The sequence below is a fragment of the Notamacropus eugenii genome, chromosome 3 (genome assembly GCF_028372415.1).
Source record: "Notamacropus eugenii isolate mMacEug1 chromosome 3, mMacEug1.pri_v2, whole genome shotgun sequence".
NCBI lineage: Eukaryota > Metazoa > Chordata > Mammalia > Diprotodontia > Macropodidae > Notamacropus > Notamacropus eugenii.
Genome location: NC_092874.1, coordinates 486,669,585 through 486,689,610, shown reverse-complemented (window position 1 = coordinate 486,689,610; position 20,026 = coordinate 486,669,585). Strand labels below are relative to the sequence as shown.

Below are 20,026 nucleotides of genomic sequence, written 5' to 3'. Positions count from 1 at the left end.
ACTTAGCCCCAACTGCCTCATCCTGGGTCATCTCTGGTCATCCTGATGAATATCTGGTCGCTCTGGAGGAAAAGTGAGGCTAGTGACCTGCACAGCCCTCCCTCACTCAAAACAAAGTCAAGTGCAAGTCATGTCATCACTTCTCTGATGGCATGAAGGACTAACACACATTTAAGAGCACGGCTGTGACTGCCAGGTTTTCCTTCTTCCATTGTCAGAGCAAGGTTTCTCTTCCCTTCATTCTGCTCTTTTCTAAGTAAGGCCTCGAAGAGCCTAAGGGCTGACTGACAGCAGAGTAAGTACAAGAGGCTGTGGGTGAAATGCAGGGTTTGCAGGGTTCTGGAAAATCCAGTCACTCAGTGGTCTGGAACCCCTGGCCATCCCACAGGATTTGAACAGCAACGGGGAGAAGTACTCCCATAAAGAAGGTTCTGGCAAGTACGTGCACATTAAAGCAGAGATAAGAAAGAGCCAGCCAAAGGGTAAGAGAATGAGCAAAATCAGATCCACAAGTGGGAAGGGCAACACTGTCTACACTAAACTGAAGAAGGGCCACATGGAACAGATGGCCAGGGTTTCTGCCTTGGCATTCTAGCACTTGGACATCCAGAGGAAATGTGCTCCAATGAAAAGGCTGGGCAGAGCGGGGGTCTGGCCATCTGTAGGCTGACAGACATTCAGAGGAATCGTGGGTCGGTATTTCAAGTGTTTGGAAAAGCATCAGAATGGATGATGGCCATTGGAGAAGTGAGCCTAAAGCTCCCCTTCTCAAGCCCCCTAAATCTCCATTCAGGCAACTCAAGCCACAGGCACAGGGTGGGGTGGGAGGGCAGGGAGGGGAAGAGAGGGGCTCTCAAGGACTCTGGGATGGAACATGTGGGCCAAGTCCCCAAGGTGAGAGAAAGAATCCTGTGTAGGGAATACCATCGAGGTCCCTGTGGCTGAAATGTGGTGCGAATAAGGGGGCAGTAACTCAAGATAAGTCTGGAAAGGCCAACTGGGGCCAAGCTGGAAAAGGCCTCCAGGGCCAAGAAGAAGGGTCTATGCTCGGGCAGAGAACCGGAGAGCCTGGGTGCAAGGGGGACATGGTCAGGAGATCACCAGAAGGGCAGCAGCAGGAATTCAGTCTGGAAAAGGAGGATGGAGGGTGAGAAAGGGCCTTCCACTCTCTGCCCCTCAACCATTCCCACTCTCTCCCCAGCCTGTGCTGTGTCCTTGCTGCCTTTGGCCCAGCTGTCCTGGCCATATGTCCCCGAGGTGGCTCCTCCTCTCTGCCCCTGTGCACCTTTGACCACACCCAGTGCCTCCACTTCCTTCCCTCTCCCTAGGAGATTACCTCCAATTCCTGCTTAAAGATTTGGTTTGTACTTGTTTTTTGGTGTGTCGTTCTACGTTAGGCTGGGAGCTCCTGGAGAGCCATAGCTGTCTGCCTGGCACACAGCAGGCACAGAAGACAGGCTAGTTGACTGGCTGACTATTCTGCCCCAATTTCTCTGCTGACCTCCAAGCTCACATCTCCAACAGCCTCTCACAGAATCTCAAACTGGGTATCCAGTAGGCTTCTTAAACTCAGTAGGTCCAAGAGACAACTTTATTTTCCCCCCAAAACTCTGCCCCCCCACCTAATTAATGAAGAGGGCACCACCCTCTTTCTGTCTCTCAGGTTCCCAACTTTGGCATTATCTCAAACGCCTTACTCCCTCTCATTCCCATTTCCAAGATGATTCCAAGGCCTAACATCTCAAACAGACCCTTTTCTCCTCTAACACCACTACCACCCTGGTGCAGACCCTCATCACCTTAGGTCTGTGCCTGCTTGGGGCAAGGGTTGGGGAGGAAGTTGGCATAGTTAGGTGGCACAGCAGATAAAGTGCCAAGGCTGGAATCAAGAAGTCCTGAGTTCAAATTTGGCAAGCCCCTCCAGTATTTCTGCCAAGAAAATTCCAAATGGGGAGAGTCAGACAAGGCTGAAAAGACTAACTGAACAACAAGTTTTGGGGGCTTCCTGCCTCTCCAGTCCAGCCCCTACTCCACTGCCAAACAGATCTTCCTCAAGGTCTGGCCTTGCCCATCTCCCCATGTAATCAACTCTCAGGATTCCCTCTTTGTGGCCTCCCCACTCAGTGAATGCCTGCTGACCAGCCTTGCCTCTAAATGCCAAACTCAGATCCTGTTTCATCAGAGTTAACAGGGAGCCACTGAAGGTTCTTGAATAAAGGAGTGACATGATGAGACATGCTTAAGGAACATTATTCTGGAAGCTGAATGGAAGGATTGGAAATGGGTTATAGTGGAAGGTGGATTGCAGGTGGATTGCAATAGTCCAAGTGAGAGATGATGAAGGTCTGTGCGGGGTGGTGGCTACATGAGCAGAACCATGCAAAAAGGGGAAGGGAACAACCACGAATTAGGCACCTCCTGTGTGCCAGGTAGGGAAGGAGCACTAATTAGGCACTTCCTGTGTGCCAGGCAGTGTCTAAAGCACTTGACAAACATCTCAGTTGATCCTCACAATGACCCTGGGAGACAGAACTATTATTATCCCCATTCTACAGCTGAGGAAAGAATCTCATGCAGTAGGCACTACATAAATGCTTATTATTCCCTTTACCCTACTATGTGCCCTTTATCATCCTTCTGATTCCAAAGCCAGTTAGCTGTGCATGACATCAAGCCGTTTCTCATGACAACCTGTGATCTTTTAAAAAGCTTAGATGCTCCACAAATACCAGACACTTCCGACTAGAAATGAATCCACCGATCTGAAATACAGGCACGAACCTAATGCCGTTTTTGGCCCAGTGGCCCCACAGAGCAGGGACAGAAAGAAGGAATGGGAAGTTTCTTTGGGCTGAAAGCAGGCCCAGCAAGTGTTGGCCAGAGGAGGGCAGCCACAGCCCAGACTCCTGAGGGAGAAGAGAGGGAAGAGGAGAAGCCCTGGGGGAGGAGGGGCTGGGACTCGTGGGCTCTCTCTCTCCCTCCCTCCTCTCCTCTGCTGGCTGAGAGGCCTGTAGGCCTCCCCTCCCTTCCCTGTCCCACAGGGCTCTGATCCATAGTGACAACTGGCACTGGCACAGTACCCTGAGGTTGGCAGAGAATTTGACAAATTTTCAATTGTCCTTGTTTTGTGGATGAGAAAACTGAGGCAGGCACGATTCCAGGACTTGCCCAGGGTCCCAAAGACACAAGGAATGAAGCAGATCCTTTTGACTCTGTTCACCTCTGAACCACCTCAGGGTCTCTGAGACTCCTGATCCAAACTCCCATTTAACAGGTGAGGTAAGAGCTAAAGGCTATAATGTCAGAGCCTGGGGCTACTTCTTTACAGACAGAGGTGGCACTTCAGACATCCTTCCCCTCAGAGTCCTCAGAGGAGGACCCAGGCCCTAGTGACTATCCACTGGCCACCTCTGCCAGATTAATTAATTAATCACTGCCTGATTAATGATCAGATGCACGAGGCCTACATCTACAGCCTCCAGTCTGTTCTCCCCAAAACGAACAAAGTGCAGTTCTGGATCTGAAGTGCCTGCATCACCAGCGCCAATGCCAACACCATCACCATTGCCAGTAAAAGTGGTTCCAAGCAGATGAAAGAGAAAATGAGGCCTGTGTTCTCCAAACCCTACTTAATTGCATCCCAGTTAAGTCATGTGAACCACAGCAAAGCCACAGGCATTCAAATCTTATCATTTTGAAATCTATGGTGGAGTTGGCTAAAATAAAATTCACCTTTACTCAGCAATCTTTTACAGAAAGAAAAGGAAACTGTAAATATCATATGAAACAAAAGAAAATCCAAGTGACATCCGTGAGAAGAAAAGATCTTTAAACCAGAGCTCTCCATCATGTGTCTTAAGGTCTCAGCCAAGACGAAGGAGAAAGGAGGCTGACCAGCCCTCACAAGATTAACATTCTCCATGTAGAAAAATGGAAAAGAAAAAGTTTATATGTGCAATTGGAGGCTCTCCCCACAATTTGCTGGTCTGCTTTCAGGAAGCTCTAAAGCCAAAGTTCTTCTGCAGCTCTCTTGCTGGTTGGGGCCTTTTCCCTACTGCCTTCGATCCTCTTCCTGGGCCTTCTTCTCATAAGTGCCTCCACGTCCCTCCTTTCTTTCCTTTCTGCTTTTTGAGGACAACGCTATTGTTAATTCCTTCCCTAGCTACCACCCCAAAAGAAAAAAAGGAAAAACCAGTCCTTTCAACAAAGACCCAGAGTCAAGCAAAGCTGGGCAGTGCAAATGTCTGTGTCACTCAGCTCCTGGAATCCAGCAGGCCTCCATCACAAGCAGACAGCAGCCTTCCTCACTGGCTTCTTGGACCCACCCAAGCTCCTGGCCTTTTCTTGGCAGCTCCAGACATTCTTCCTGGATCTCCCTCTCCTAGCTCTTCCTTAGGCTCCTCAGCTGGATCTGCAGCCAGGTCACACCCACTAACATGCATGTCCCCCAGAGCTTGGGTTGGGACCCTCTCTTCTTTTTCTTCCATTCTGTTTCACTTGGTGACCTCATCAACTTCCAGTTTAAATTATTGTCTGCATGCTGCTGGTTCTCACATATACTTATCTAGCCCTAATCTGTCTCTGACATCTCCAACTAGATGTCTCGTAGACATCTTGAGCTTGACATGTCCAAAATGGAACTCATCAGCTTTCCCCTTAAACCCACCCCTGACAACAACCATGCCCACCTCCCCCTACCAGACTCCTAACCTAGGAGTCGTCCTGGAGTCCTCATTATCTCTCATCACCCTTATCCAATATGGTGCCAAGGCCTGTCTATTCCCCTTCCCATCTCTCTCCAATACATCCCCTTCTCTCCTTAGACCCTGCCCCTACTCTGGCACAGGCCCTTAGCACCTCACGCCTGGACTATTGGAATAGCCTCTGAAGGATCTGCCTGCCTCAAGTCTCTCACCACGACAGTCCATCCTCCACTCTGCCACCAAAGCAAACGTCCTAAAGCCCAAATCTGATCATGTCATCCCTTCACCCAGTCAATACACTCCCTATTATCTCCAGGATCAAACATAAAATCTTCTGTTTGATATTCAAATCACTTCCCAAACTGTCTTTGTAATTCAGACTCTTCACTAATTCCAGGGACCTTTCCTCTAAAAGGGTAACAAGCCCAGGGAGAATGTAGTAAAACAGAAAAACGCAATAATCCTCCCAACCCCATTTCAGGATCGTGCTTTTTTACTCTTCATCTTCTAGGAATAAGGCTCATTTAAATGTTTCTGGACATTTCTGTTTCTATGTATTTAGACATGCAGCTTCTTGTATCTTTTCATATTTGCCATCAATTCTGACAAAAGATTTTCAATTGGAAAGAGTCAAGAGAAATGCGTCCAACGAGCTGTTTCTCAGTGATAACGTTCAAGGTTTCAGAATCTTGCTTTAGAAGTAAAAGAAAAGGAGAAAAGATGCCTCATTATGTTGGGAAAACCATTAAAGGCCTCTAGGGGGAAGAAATTCTCACTTGCAAGAGTCTGATGACATTAACTAGGGTGCAAAAGATGGAAAAGACGTTAGTAAATGGACATAGCCCTAACACATCCCGCTGTGGTTCTTTCCATGAAATGTGAAGAAAGAGCAGACACTTGCTCTCTCTGTCTTCTGAGGGCTAATAAGAAACATATGGGAAGGCTGTGTAGTAAGCTGAAACCCGGACCCAAGCATCATCCGCCATCCGCCACGTTCTACATACCAAAGTCCTGAGTAAGCCACTGGCTTTCAATATTTACCTTATATGTTCAACAGAAACTCCCGACAACATAGACCGCTGAGGATGAAGCTTAACAGCAGAAAGGCAATCTGGTGGATTCTTTTTTTAATTTAAAGAAAGGATGACTTTGGAAAGAAAAAAAATGAAGCGCTAGACTCACTTACCTTAACCGTTTGTACAAGCCTGAAAGAATGTGTAAAAGCATGATCTCAGCAGCCCCTCCTGCCAAGAGACACAAACTCTGACTCGGTGTTTGAAACAGGAATCCACTGGGTATGAAATAAGACCTTGTTAGTCCTGGGAGGGGAAGATGGGGAAACTTTCTAACCCTACAAAATAAAACCCAGGCAGCTGTTGGAGACACTGGTACATTTCTCAAGTTGGTTTCCCTTAAATACCAGGCTTACTCCCCCTTCCTGGATGTACTACAGACAGACCAGGCAAACTGGGGGAGTGCTCATGTATGTCCATCTTTGCTGGATCAGTGTTTGGAAGGGCTGGGGGTGAGGTGTTGAGACTGGCTTTGGTTCGGGTTGTTTTTTGGGGGGTTTTTTGGGGGGGGGTGCCTGGAAGAGATGGTTATAAATGTAAAATGGATTCATGACCATCACATGGCTTCGGCAGCTCATGCAGTGACACCACTTCTGGGGCCTCAGTTTAATCATCTGTAAATTGGGGGAGGGGGTGGATCTAACTGCTGCCTCGAGTTCCTTCAAGGTCTAACCTAAAGATTTCTTTGTTTAACCCTACAGTATGAAAGAAGATGTGCCCAAGAGCTCATTCCTTGCTCAGGGCAGAGGGGAGGAGGGAAGGCCTACGTGTTCATTATGTAGAGTCAGGCTTTGCTGCTATAAAAATCTAAGCTTCCCCTTAATTTGAACTAGAACATGGCGTACCACCTTCTGGTGGCCATTAACTTGGAGAATTCATTTGGAATGGAAATGAAAATAAAAGCAGTAATCAGCGCAGCGTTTCATTTAGCTTTCTGTTGACGATTCAGATTATAGGAAGCTCATGCCACACCTCAAACCAAAACTCAGCGGGAAAGGAAGAATGAAACCACATAAATTGACCAGGGCTAGCAAAATTTTTATTTGCATTCGTAACGTTTTCTGGAAAAGAAACATATAATTTAATCCAACCCAAATGTTACTAAAGCAAATGATATTTTTGCTTAAATTGCCACAGTATTTCACAGGACACCCTTGACTGGGGACAGGAGACACGGTTACAGATTTCAGGAATTTCTGATTCATTCAAAGGATTTACAAATTCATCACTCACGGGAAACTAAAGCAAAATCAGGTACGAAAGGAAATGCAAAATAATTTGTATTTTCAATGTTTGGAGACAGTATTCCTGCTGTTTGTCAACAAGAATATTTGCTTGTTAAAAAATAAATGGCAGACTGATGATTGCAAACTCTGATTGCAAGAAGATCTGACGATAAGACTGTCTAACTCTCCAGTGGCTGAGAGGGCAGAAGGAAGGAAGCGTTCTGGGGCTGGGAGTTCTCAGGAGATGCCTTTGGGCTCCCGCTGGGGTGGGTGGCTTCCTGAGAAACCCCAGAAGGAACAGCAAGCTGAGGGTTCTTTGGCTATGGAGGCTCTTGCTCAGGTGCGTGGTCTCTGATATTAAGGGCTGCTTTACCATACTGTAGTAGGTGAAGGGGGAGGCTTTGTAACTAACCCAGGACGTTTATTCCACGGTCTTCCTGCATATTCCTGTTCTTGGCTTGTCTTTCACCCTCTCATTTGCCCCCTTTTCTTAAAATCACAGTGAAGGGAAAAGGATAGACTCTAGTGGAGGGTTCTGGGGAATTCAACTGAACCACCACTGGCGTCCTAGTCTATCAAGGTCTTACTGTATAACTGAAAGAGGTCTCTAGAAATCAGAGGTTATGCTCTCAGAAGATACTTTTTCTGGATCTTCAGGATCATCATAAAATACTTTCTTTTGATTTAGAAGATCCTGTCTCAATTGATTTGAGAAATGTTGAAGCCAGTCCGGATGCTTGGTTCCATTATACCAGATATTATTACCCAGAAACAGGGACCACTTTGGAGACACTGATGACACTAAAGGTCTCCTTCCCACTTCCTATGAACGAAGAGGAAAAGTATTTTAAGCCCCTTTCATCCTAAGCTGAATTATTCTTCACCATTTCACTCAAATGAGGACAAAGGAATCCTTTCTCCAAGTAAATTCAATCCCCAAAGCTTTAATTAATCACCTGCTGGATGGCAGACATTAGGAACACAAGCCAGGGGATTACTGAACTAGTGCCTTTTACTTAACTTGTGACATATCTAGAATTCAAAAAAAAACAACAACAAACAAGTAGTTAAAGAAGAAGCTTGTTTTAAACTCCTTTTAAATTATGTCTGTGTTTAGAGAGCAACAGCAATGTTCAGGAAGAGGTCCCCAAAGAGCGCTGTGGTAAACAGTAGATCAGAGCCCTGGCCACGTAGGGGCACAAGAAGGAGGGAATGGTTACCTCTGGTCAGATGAAACGTCCCTAACAAAAGCCAGAGTAAAGGACTAGAAATCATCTAATGTCAGGACTTAGAGATGGCTGCTTTCCCTTTGTACATCCAGTCAAGAACCAAAAATCCTAGGGGTTAGGCTGAAAGGGGTGGGGGGATAGTTTGAACCAGGGGTTCTCCATGAAGGAAGTGTGTATATTCTCTCTCTGGGTAGCATTACGGACAGGGCAGGGAGATAGACGGTGGGGTGAAGTCAGGGGTGAATCAGTCGCAGAGTGTAAAGACTGAAGACAAAGAAAGGTTGTGTGAGAGGCCTGAGGAGTTCTGGAGATCTTCGTCCCAAATGCGCCCCTAGTATGTTCTAGCAGAACAGATTCAGATTAAGTGGGCAACAGGCACAAGCTCTTTACAGAAGGAAGAGGCAGGCCACTGCCTCCATAATGACACAGATCGGGGGGATGACTCAGCCCCTCAGTGGTCCCAGAGAGGTTGGGAACTGGAGCCAGGTGGCAATACAAACAGCTGCCCTGGGGATAGGAACAGAGATGTAAGAAGAAAGAGGTGTGGGGAGGAGGCTACTGAGGAAATGGGAACCAGAAAGAGGAGGGAATGAACAAAACACCACGGAGAGGGGATGCGTAGGGAAAGAAAAAGTGAACCCCCAGGCTGTGTGATCACTGTGTGGGTAGGGATGCATGAACAGTGACGGGCACCCCCAATAAAGGCCCCTCAGTCCATGAATCAATCAGATAACTGGCACCAGGAGAGGAGGACTGGCCTTGAGAGGAGGCAAGAAGAGATAGAATCTGCCTGGGAGGAACGCTTAAGTCTCTCCAGCCCTCTGGGCATGAGTTTCCTCACCTGCAAAGAATGGGATAATGGCACCTGCCTCCTGGGCTTCTGGGAGGATCAGAAGAGCTTGCCAACCACAAAGGCTGGTAGGAATGAGGTCATTATTATCATCATCATTAACCACGAGTATGACTCTAGCAATTAAGTAGGGCTTTGGACTTCCCAGGCACCGCTGATACAGCCCCTGAGGACAAGGAAAATCAAAGAAACCACAGCTGTCCAGTTGGCTCCTCTTCCGGGAGCCCACCTCCACCACGTTTAGGGTGGAGGTGGGCCCCTCCCACCTGAGCTTCATGATGCCTAAAGGCATTTTCCTCCAAGCAACAAGAAACACCGTTTCAGGGGGCATTTGGTCATCAGCATCGACACCCTCAGGGGAGGCATCTACCAAAAGGTGCTGTCATGCGCCATTTTGTAGAGAACAAGAAGGTGGGGAGAACTTGATAAAATCTTCCAAGTTAAATCACCTTGGGATAATCAGCCTCTTCAATGCAAAGGGGATCAATGAAGAGAAGGCAACCACTACTTTGGGGAATACCGGCAGAAAGAAGAAATAAAAGTGGCCAAAGAAAGGCCAAGCAACATCTGTGGACAGATAGAACCCCACACCCAAATACTGTGAATATTTTCCTTTTTAAGGATAATAAACTCCTTTGAAATTGGTTCTATTTGAACAGACAAGATGTGCCCTGTTAGTGAGATGGGAGCCAGCCTCACATGCACGTGCCTGTGCCAGCAGTCTACAAAGTTCAAGACCAGCAGAAGAGGCAATCTTGAGAAGACAGTGCAGACCATTCACCTCTTCCTCTTCCACTATGAGCCCAGGTCTGTGTCCATTGGCAGTATCTGTCATACAGAAGGATGGATGACACTGTATATCGCAGTTTCAATAACGGGCATTCTTCATCCACTTAGTTTTCCCTATGTGGATGGTCAGACCAGATTCTTCTGAGTGTTTAGGGGAGGAGTCCCTATGTTGAACTTCATTTATGAAGCACATGGACAGTCTAACATTGACGGGCTACACTCTGCACCTCTGGAGGGAACACCCACACTTAGAAGAGACTGCTGAAGTGTTAGATATTTCAAAGCTGAAAAATGAGACACAAACGAAGGAATGGGCATCGACAATGATAACCACATTTTTAAACAGAAGCTTAACCAATGTTAATGAGCAGGAGATCAAAAGAGTCTAGAAAAAACTTAAGCAAACTCATACTTCATCAGTAAGCCTGGTCTGGAATGTCACAAGCTCATGTATACAACCTCATGGAGATGGAGGAGGAGCTAGAGCAGAATCATTTCATCAAATGCCCAAAAATAATATTAGGAAAGATGGATTTTCTCAAAAACTTGGTAAGAGACCCCAGTGAAGGCAAACCATCCCAAGCCCAGTGAAAGCACTTTTCTCCATCAAGGACCTGAGCCCACCACCTGTGTTCTCTAACATTGATCTTGGATGAGATGCAAGAGGAAGAAGAAATGGCCCTGAAGAAAATCCAGCTGGGAAATGCAACTGATCCACAGGAATCAAGTGCTTGAAAAGGACTAAAATGACATCCTAAATGGGATCAGGGTACAATGTGTCCAGCTGTGGCTGATCAGACCAACATGAGCTTAGAAGGCTCAATCATGGGTTGGGCACAAAGAGTCCATGTGAACATTTGGAATGGAGATGTCTCTCAATTTGCACATCTCGCATTTCCTATGAGCTACTGCATTTCTGCTTCACTTACAGAGCACAGCGCCTTCTCTGATGTGGGCATGCCATGCCAGGTGTTTGGTGCAAGTGTCTCCCATGTCTCCCAACTGATTCCACAGTTCTTCAGAGGCAAGATAAGAGGCACAATGTAGACAGACTCAGGTTTCCTGACTCCCAGACAAATGCTCAGTCTTCTCCCAAAAGAATCCCAGCTGATGGGCACCAGTAACCCCAACATATGGAGGATACAACATGTGCCCCAGAGACAGAGAAAGAAGCTGTGCAGTAATTAACGGCCCCTGTAATCATCCCATGTGCTCTGAGAACAAGAGTTCATAACACACACAGTAAATCCTGGTCTTTGGAATGACCCCATTCTTTGTAGCTGATTCAGTTAGAGAACAAAGGAATGGTCCTGGTATTCTGCCTCTCTAGGTATGTGTTCGTGTGTCCATGTGTGTTAAGACTAGGTGGAGGCAGGGAGGTGGCAAAGTGGGTAAAGCCTTGGACTAGAAGTCAGCAAAACCCAAATTCAAATCCTACCTCAGATACTTACTTAGCTGTGTGACCCTGGGTTAAGTCCCTTAACTTAGCCTCCCAAGGTAGTTGTGAGGATCGAATAAGTTAACACATGTCTAGCGCTTGAATTTCTCTAAACATTAAGTATCAATGATGGTTGGAAGGCACTGTAAATCAGTGATCAAATCATGATGGATCACATTCCTAGGGTCTATTCCAAATGTGTTTTTTCCCCTTAGGCCCCCAAGCCTAGTCCTGAGGAAGCAGTTAGTCGATTCCTATACTGAGAAAACAGCACCTACCACACAGGGTTATTGTAAGGACCAATGAGATCATATTCATAATCGGTTTGGCCTAGTTCCTGGCACAAAGCAGGTGCTAAATAAATGCTTGTTCTCCCTCTCCCCCAGGGATCATCATTCAACAAGGGCCACCCTAACCCTTCCTGAGGTCCTGCTGGTAATCAGTCATTTCCAGTCTTGCTCCTTAGCAGAGAAAACAGAAGCCACATCCAGCACTGAGGGGGTTTGCCTTCTCTGTGTCATCATCAAACACAAATATTTTCACTTATTTGATCCCCTCTTTTCTCCCAGCATAACTTTTAAAAGCCCTGGATTCCCCCACCAGCCCCAGCTCAGTCTGGATCTTAGCCTGCCAGACACCGTTTTACAGGACCCCCATGACCTGGCCTTGCTTCCACCTTTTGTGTTGATAACCTAAGTTGGTTGGTGAATTCCATGGGCACCACAAAGGTCTCTTAAAACAAATCCCACCCCTTCTCCTGGGAACCACTTTCTTTTGTGTCTACACAATTTCATTCATGAGGACCACCATCCCTCCTGGGCTGGCTTCCCTGGGAGCATTTTAGGCAATGGGATCTGATCTCTGAAACCTGCTTTCTCTAATCCAGGCTTAGTAGACTCAGTTTCTCCTCCATCTTCCCCCCAGTTCCTATGGTTCGGTTGCTCTTCCTAAGACTGATCCAGAAGAGACTTTCCTCATCCACATGTCCAAAGAACCAAAGTTTTCCACCACAAGGAGACTGAGCCTCAGGGCCACCACCCTCTTCTGCCTTTCTCTTGGCTTCTCTGGCTTTGCCTTTGCCATCCTCCCCTGAATCCTAAGCCTACATCCTTCTCCTCCGCCTTCCTCACTGGCTCCTCTTCCCCCTCTCCTTCCTTCCACATGGTATGTTCGTTCTTCAAGAATCTGAGCCCAGCCCTCTTCTCTCTTTTCCCTGGCTGATCTCCTAACCTTGATTATTTTAGTGCTGGCTCCACGTGGACAAAACTCTCTCCAGCCTTGGCTCTTCCCAAGACTCTCCCTTGGAGCTGATTAAGTCTATGTGGATTTCCCAAAGGAGACTCAAGTTCAGCCTACCTAGAACCTACTTCATCATATTTGCTGACCTTTTGGCCCTTCATGATTCATGATTGTTTTTTTTCCCATCTCTCTAAAAGCTCTTCTGATTTGTTCAATGAACCGCCTCTTCCTGGCATCCTTATCCAAGGCTCCAATGTGCACTTTCATAATGCCTATCATATCAAACAATGTTTGCCTCATGCAAAGCACAAGCTTGTTAAAAATTCAGGCTCATAATGATGACTGGTGTTTCTGAAAGGTCTATTGTTTTTCCCTCAAATGAAGTTTTCGTGCAAATCCAAGCCTTTAAAAGGAAGTTCAAGGTGAAAATGGAGATGTGATTGATAAGCTGCCTACGTGGTGAATGCCAAGAGTCACAGTGCCAGGGGACTGGCATGCTGCCAGTGCATTACCAGACACTTCTACAAACAAGGAGGCTGGGAGGTGGGCGAAGGCCAGGTGCTATGACCTGCAGCTTACGAAGGGCAGCATGAGCCTCTCCCACTCTAAGTCTGCACAGGAAGCACAAAGTGGCAGTCTGGGGGTCCAAGCATGCTCTAGGTGGTCGATTGAATGGCACCTGCAGAGTTAATGTCCTCCAAATAAAAATAAAAGCACCTACTCTACTCCAAGTGCTGCAATTCATGCTGAGGACACATGGTGAAATAATACATGCCCCTGAAAGGTAAGAAGGAAAGAACTCTCTTTCTGGTGCTGAACTCTATGGCCCCTGCTACCGGCAGTTCAGTGTTGGACTCTTTATGAGTCTTCCTATTTCCCTGTATTATATGTGAGCAATCACTCCTTGAGGATATCTTGTATTTCTTCTATGCCTAGGAAGAGCTTGGCTGTTAGGCCAACATAGGTTTAAAAGAAAGAGCACACTAAAGAGTCTCTGTGTCTAAACCTGATTTCATTCTCTTTCCCCCAACAAACCATCTCTCTTCCTGTTTATGGCACTACCATCTTCTCCATCTTCCTGGTGCGTCCCCTCGTGTTGTCTTTGACAATTCCCTCCCTGAAACGCAAAAGTATGGGCATTCAGGCATGGAGGAAAGCAAGCATAAAGGCAGTAATGAGTTGGCCAGTTGAGCTGGAGAATGGAGGGCAGGGAGGGAATCCCCACAGGATGGGGCAGGAAGGAGCCAGGCTGTGAGGTCGTAAGACAAATTAGAAGGCTACCAAAGTAGTCCAGGGGGAGGTGATGAGGGTCTACACCCAACATGCTGACTGTGTGAGTAGAGAGAGGTGTATACAAGAGACATTGTGAAGGTAGAAACAACAAGGCTTGGCAACAGATTGGATATGTGTGTGCGGGGGGGTGGAGTTGAGGGTGACAATGAGGTGGCAAGCCTGGGTAGCTGGGGGGATGGCAGTGCCCTCAACAAGAACAGGAAAGTCTGTAAGAGGGGATTGTTTGAGGAGAAAAATAATGAATTCTATTTTGGATATGTTGAGTCTGAGATGCCTCCTGGGACATGTGGTTTAAGATGGGTGACAGGACAGCCAGTTTGAGATGTCCCCTAGGAAACTGGAGGCGTGAGACTGGAGGTCAGGAATGGTTAAAGCAGTATCTAGAAATGTGGGACTTATCTACATAGAGATGATAACTGAAGCCAGGGGCATTAATGAGCTAAACAAGTAGAATGCTGAGTAAAAGGCAGGAGGGCCCAGGATACAACCTTGTGGACCACCCTTGGTTAGTAGGTACCATGTGTCATGGTTGAAGAATCAGAGAAACAAACAAACCGGAGAAGAAACTGTCAGATTACTCAGGCCTAATGGCAAGAGATGGTACAGTGTGGTTGGAGCCAAAGGCATGAGCTCACCTCTGGGTTCTGCCACTTGCTGCAAAGGTCACGGAAAATGTTTGTTGGTTAGAAGCAAATTCACTTCAAGACACCATTTAACCTTGGTGTGACGCAGGTTTTTCATGGATAAGATGAATAAGGTCCACTCCACTTTGAAAAGTGGATAATTCCATGATCTCATGTATGTGTGTGTGTTTGTGTGTGTGTGTGCGCGTGCTCAAGCACACACAGACAAGCTTTCATGGGGTCACTGCCTTAACATATGTGGCAGGAGGTGAGGGTCAGGCTGGAGAGATCCTGCCTTAAAGGGAATAAACAGGAGCTGGGAAAGAGCAAGCTGGATCAGAAACCAACCCACCTTCATAATTAATTACACCCATTTCTGGGTCTGTAGATACCCTTTTCTGTTAGGAACGTAGTCTAGAATAGCAGGCTCTCCTGTAGTCTGGAGCAGATAGTAGAGAGAAGGAGTAAAGAGATCATGGAAGCCGAGAGCAAGCACTCCGTTACTGAGCCCAAAAAGTGGGGAAAGAAAATGAGACGCGGTGTGGGTTGTCCACCTGAATTAAGAAAGGGAGGTGGGCTCAGACAGGGAGAAGGTCAGCAAGGTCTGGAAATCAGTGACAGTTGATTAAACAGATGGAGACTCTAGTCCTGGGGCCGAGGGCCACATTTCCAGGAAAACTCTAAGAAGCTGCCACAATTCAGCAGGGCCTCAGGCCCAGGGCTGGATCCCATACACAGCCTACAACACTCCCCCGTCACCAGAACCAGGTTCAAAGGTAACTGGGCAATACTGAACAAACAAAATAAAAATCCAATTGGTAACATACACAGGGGTTTCAACGTCAGCCTGTGGCTCAGGGATCCTAACGCACAGCTGGGCACTGCTGTTAGACACGATAAAGCAGCTGGCGCTGATATTCTCGGTCATCCCACTGGTACTTCAGCACCAACTCCCACACTGTCGCTCACTCTTTCTACATGTTGACAACAAATATGCTCTAATGTGCATAAATGTGAATTTAATGAAAGCCATTCTGAGCTTTTTCCCTTTTCTTCTCTTTAGACTTAGAGCACAAGAACATGAGTCTTCTCAGGCAACTATCAATCATTTTCTGCTTTTTTGAAGTCACCGTATATTGTCAGTATGAGATGCATCAGATGGATGAAGACTATGATGAAGAGAGTGATGACGAATATTCACCTCCGTTTTATTTCCATTCCAACCAAGATTATGGGATTCCCTCTCACCAAGGTCCTCTCGGATGTGCTCCAGAATGCTTCTGCCCACTGACCTTTCCATCTGCCATGTACTGTGACAACCGGAAACTCAAGACGATCCCAAAGATCCCTGCACACATTCAACAGCTCTACCTTCAGTTCAATGACATAGAGGCGGTAACAGCGCATCCATTTGCCAATGCTTCTAACCTGAAAGAAATCAACCTCAGCCACAACAAAATCAAGTCTCACAAGATTGAACATGGCGTGTTCGTCAAACTTCCTAATCTCTTACAACTACATTTGGATCATAATGATTTAGAAGATTTTCCATTTCCTCTTCCTAATTCTTTAGAAAGACTTCTTCTTGGGCACAATGAGATCTCCAGAGTGGAGGCAAATGCCATGGAAGGATTAACAAACCTGACCATGCTGGACCTCTGCCACAATCAGCTGCATGACTCTTTACTGAAAGAAAAACTTTCCCAACTGAGCAAACTGATGCAACTCAATTTATGTAGCAACAGATTAGAGTCCATGCCTCTTGACTTACCTTCCTCACTTATGCATCTGTCTCTAGAAAATAATTCCATTTCTCTCATACCACATAATTACTTCAAAAAATTCCCCAAGCTTCTTGCCCTGAGAATATCGTACAACAAGCTGCAAGAAATTCCACATGACATTTTTAACATTTCCAGCCTTGTAGAGCTCAGCATCGGACATAACAAACTGACGCAAGCCTTCTACATACCAAGAAACTTGGAGCATCTGTACATGGAAGACAATGAGTTTGAATGTAGGTAAAACCTTATCTTCTTCAAGACAAGAAAAAGAAATGAGCTCTGACCCTCAGGCGTGCCTGCCAATAACACCATAGAATTCTGTGACCAGAAATGCTTGGGCCTAGCGTAAGAAACTTAGCACACTTTCTGTTAAATTGTGCTCTGTTCCACGTAAGGCTCAAGTAATGCACACATGCAGAAATCCTGTTAACACTTACTTAATTTTCTTTCTCTGAAAACAATCATAAATTGACTTCTCCAAAGGCCTGCTGTAGCTGCTAGTGTAGATGCTGCTAACCACTCTGGGGGCCTCTTGTGAGGGGATTCCAAGGTGGGTGGACGGAGGTTGCGCCACATGGCCCCTCAGACATCCTGATCATGGGGGCCTGAGCATAACTCCATGTGGGAGGTATTTACACATTAACATAGCTGGTGAGCTGTGTCCTCAGAGGGGTTCTCTAACATTCGAGATGGTCGGGATGATAACTTCCTGTTCTTACTTTACAGACATAAATGTCACCCTGATGTGTCCATCCGTTGACCCAATCCATTATCGCCACTTGACCTACATTCGCCTGGACCAAAACAGGCTACAAGAACCAATAAGCTCCTACATCTTCTTCTGCTTCCCTTACATCCACAGTGTTTATTATGGTGAACAAAGAAAACCTGATGGACAAATGGTGCAGCTGAAGACACAAGTGTTCCGCAGGTTTCTGGGTGAGGAGGAAGATGAAGAAGAAGAAGGAGGGGAACCAGAGGGGCCAGAGCAAGAAAGAACCGAGGAGAACTTTGATCCTTACTTCTATTAAATTCAATAACTACAAGGAAAATGTAGCTTTCCATCACTACCTCCCCCAGCTTCATGGTCATTGCAGATGTTGCCAAGTACTAGGAAAATAAACAGAAACCAGCATTTCAAATCTTCAGAGTGTGAATGGTCTGACATTTCTAAAGCTTAAAAAAGTCCCCATCAACACGGCAACCTTAGTCTCACTGCCTTCTCCTAATTTTTAACTGTTAAGGAGAAAGTTTCCACAAAATCTTAAAAGAGCTCAAAAGTCAACAAAGAAAGCTCCAAATTCTGCCATTCCAAGGGTTCCCATTCCTCGTCCTCAGTGATTTACAGCCCCATTGGTTAGTTATGAAAACCATGTCACTCCCCCCACCCCCACCATGACACCCTGGAGGCCTTTGAAGGCACCTTGCTTCATTGCTTGTTGAAAAATATCCAGGTAGAAGTGAACTTCACTGAGAAGGGGGCACCTTGCGCTTTTATGTGAACATGGACATAACAAAGGTGCATAGAAATGTGACACGACGTCTGTGTTTCTCTGATAGCTTGACAATTAAGCCAGAAAACAGGATGTGAATTGAGAGGAGCCTAGGAGAACCTCTAGAACCACCGCCACCCTCCCCATCACACTCCTATGAAGACCCTAAAGGCCCAAACCCAACCCACCTTGTTCAGGGTCACATAAGTCAGAAGATCGAGAGCCAGGATGTGAATGCTCATTTCTTTGACCCCGAACCCAGTAGCCCTAATGTTCACATTCACACCCCTCAAGTGAGCGTGCAGATAGAAGGCTGCAGTCACAGTCAGGTGGCTGCTAAGCAAGCAAGAGTTTTTAATGAAGATTTACACCATAGTCACAGTTAATACGCTAGTTAGCCCAGTAGAGCTAATGATGTGATACAGCACATGGATGTGCAAAAGGCAGAGGCAAGTGGAGCCTTATGAGGTCCTCATAAGGACGCTTCAATGCATCCTTAGCCCCCCCGCTCCAGAGGCACTGACGGAACACAAGCGCGGGTACATGCCATTTCAGTGACTTCCCTTTCACAGAAAACATCATGGGGTGGACATTTTAAACACTGACTTTGACAATCTGGAAACCCGAGTCTGGTGGTTCCCAAGAGCCAGTGGAGCCTGTGCCCTCCTCCCAGGTCTGGGGGCCCAGCCCCGACCTGAGTCAGGCATTGTCAGCTGGACTTTGGTCCACTATCTACTAGACTTTTCACACCCAGTGTGCTACCATGTCCGAAGCAGCTCAAAGTCAGTCCCTCTTCCTACCTCTAACTCCAAGAGCACCGCTACCCCCTGGTCCAGGTGGGCAGCCTCAGTCATCCTCAGTCCCTCCCTCTCCTTTGGCCCCACATTCTTCCACAGCCTCTTGTCCACCCCCTCCTCTTCTGCCATGGGGCTCCCACTGGAGTCAAAGGCTGTGTCATCTCTTGCCTGTGCTAGCTCAGTAGCCCTTTCTTGGTTTGCCCACCTCAAGCCTTTCAGTGTATTCTCTGAACACAGGAAGCATCTGATCAATTCTTTCATTCATTTGCTCCTTTGCCATCTGGCCCCAGATACCCTTCTCAGACCTGTCACATTCCCTTGTCACATTCTGCCTTCTGGACTCCTTGGGCTCTCCCTGCCACGATCTCTACAGTACCTGGGCCAGATCTCTCTTCTCCTCCCCCTACCCCTGAGGTCACCCCTCCCCTACTGGGAGCCAAAGGCTATCAGATGGGAGCCCTGGGGCCTCCCCCCTCCAAACTTCTGAGGCTCAAGTCACTCTCTCCTGCCCTCTGGTCAGAAGAAGATTCCCCACATGGCTCCCCTGCTCTTCTGGCACCTGTGCTAATTAATCCCAGGAATGATGGTAATCCTAACTAACATTCCCCTGCCTTTCAAGGCCTTTCTACTTTCTCTCCTGCTCATTCCACAACTTTTTGCTTGCTGTTTCCCAGAAGCCCACCAACCTAAAGGGCCTCCCTGGACATGGGCGCCATCTTGTCTTCTCTCCCATCCCCTTCAGTATGAAACCTCTGAGCCACCACCTGGATGGACCATTCTCTTTTGGGCTATCAGTCTGATCTCCTTAAAGCACACACCCTCCACACACAGAGACCACACACATATAGACCACACACTACACACACACCTCATACAAACCCACCACACACACACCCCCCCCACACAAACTCACCACACACATCCCACAAACCCATCACACACACACACACACACACACACACACACACACACACACACACACGCAAAATGTTTGATCCTTAAGGTAAGGACAGTTTCTCTCTTACCTCCACATGTGCACCACTTTGCTTAGACAGCCAGGATGGGCCAGAAGCAAGACCTTTGGGTTCTGATGCCAGGACTGGGTTGTCTGTCTGTCTCTCTCAATTGCTCCCAGCTGCCTCTTAAAGTTCCTTCATGACTGTGTCTCTCTTGGCTGCCCCAGACACCATCTTCAATCCATTAAACCCTGGTTCTCCTTCAGACAAACTGTCTGCCATGCTGGTCCAATATGGGGATATTCCCCACTGTATTTCCTTTTGTTTCATTCATTTCTCCCGCTCTAACCTATGAAGGTTTTTGGAATCCTGACTGCCATCCAGTGTGGGAGCTCTTCCTCCCGGCCTGGTGTTTTTGCAAATTGGATCAGCATGCCATCCACACTTCTACCCATGTTGCTGATGAAAATGACCCAGCCCAGAACCAGGCCCAGACCCTTGGGGTTTGCCATGCTGACCTTTGGGCTACTCAC

General features: G+C 47.0%; 2 protein-coding genes across 6 annotated transcripts in view; one reads left to right on the top strand and one right to left on the bottom strand.

Moving 5' to 3' along the window:
* The window catches only part of CENPP (centromere protein P), a 193,638-nt gene that overhangs the window by 112,070 nt on the left and 61,542 nt on the right, over nt 1-20,026 (bottom strand). The window lies entirely within an intron of this gene.
* OMD (osteomodulin) lies at nt 6,445-17,395 on the top strand. Of its 2 annotated transcripts, none has more exons than XM_072599212.1 (3): nt 6,445-7,030; nt 15,527-16,480; nt 16,974-17,395. In XM_072599212.1, the coding sequence occupies exons 2-3, from the start codon at nt 15,544-15,546 to the stop codon at nt 17,276-17,278; spliced, it is 1,242 nt and encodes a 413-aa protein (XP_072455313.1). In that variant the 5' UTR covers nt 6,445-7,030; nt 15,527-15,543; the 3' UTR covers nt 17,279-17,395. The 2 variants fall into 2 exon arrangements, with proteins under 2 accessions (XP_072455313.1, XP_072455312.1); XM_072599211.1 differs by having other exon boundaries at nt 6,445-7,342.

Excerpts from the sequence above, each read along its gene's own strand:
- OMD (XM_072599212.1), top strand. The coding sequence starts at position 15,544 with ATGAGTCTTCTCAGGCAACTATCAATCATTTTCTGCTTTTTTGAAGTC. Across the intron at positions 16,481-16,973 it reads GGAAGACAATGAGTTTGAAT|ACATAAATGTCACCCTGATG; the intron begins GTAGGTAAAACC and ends CTTACTTTACAG.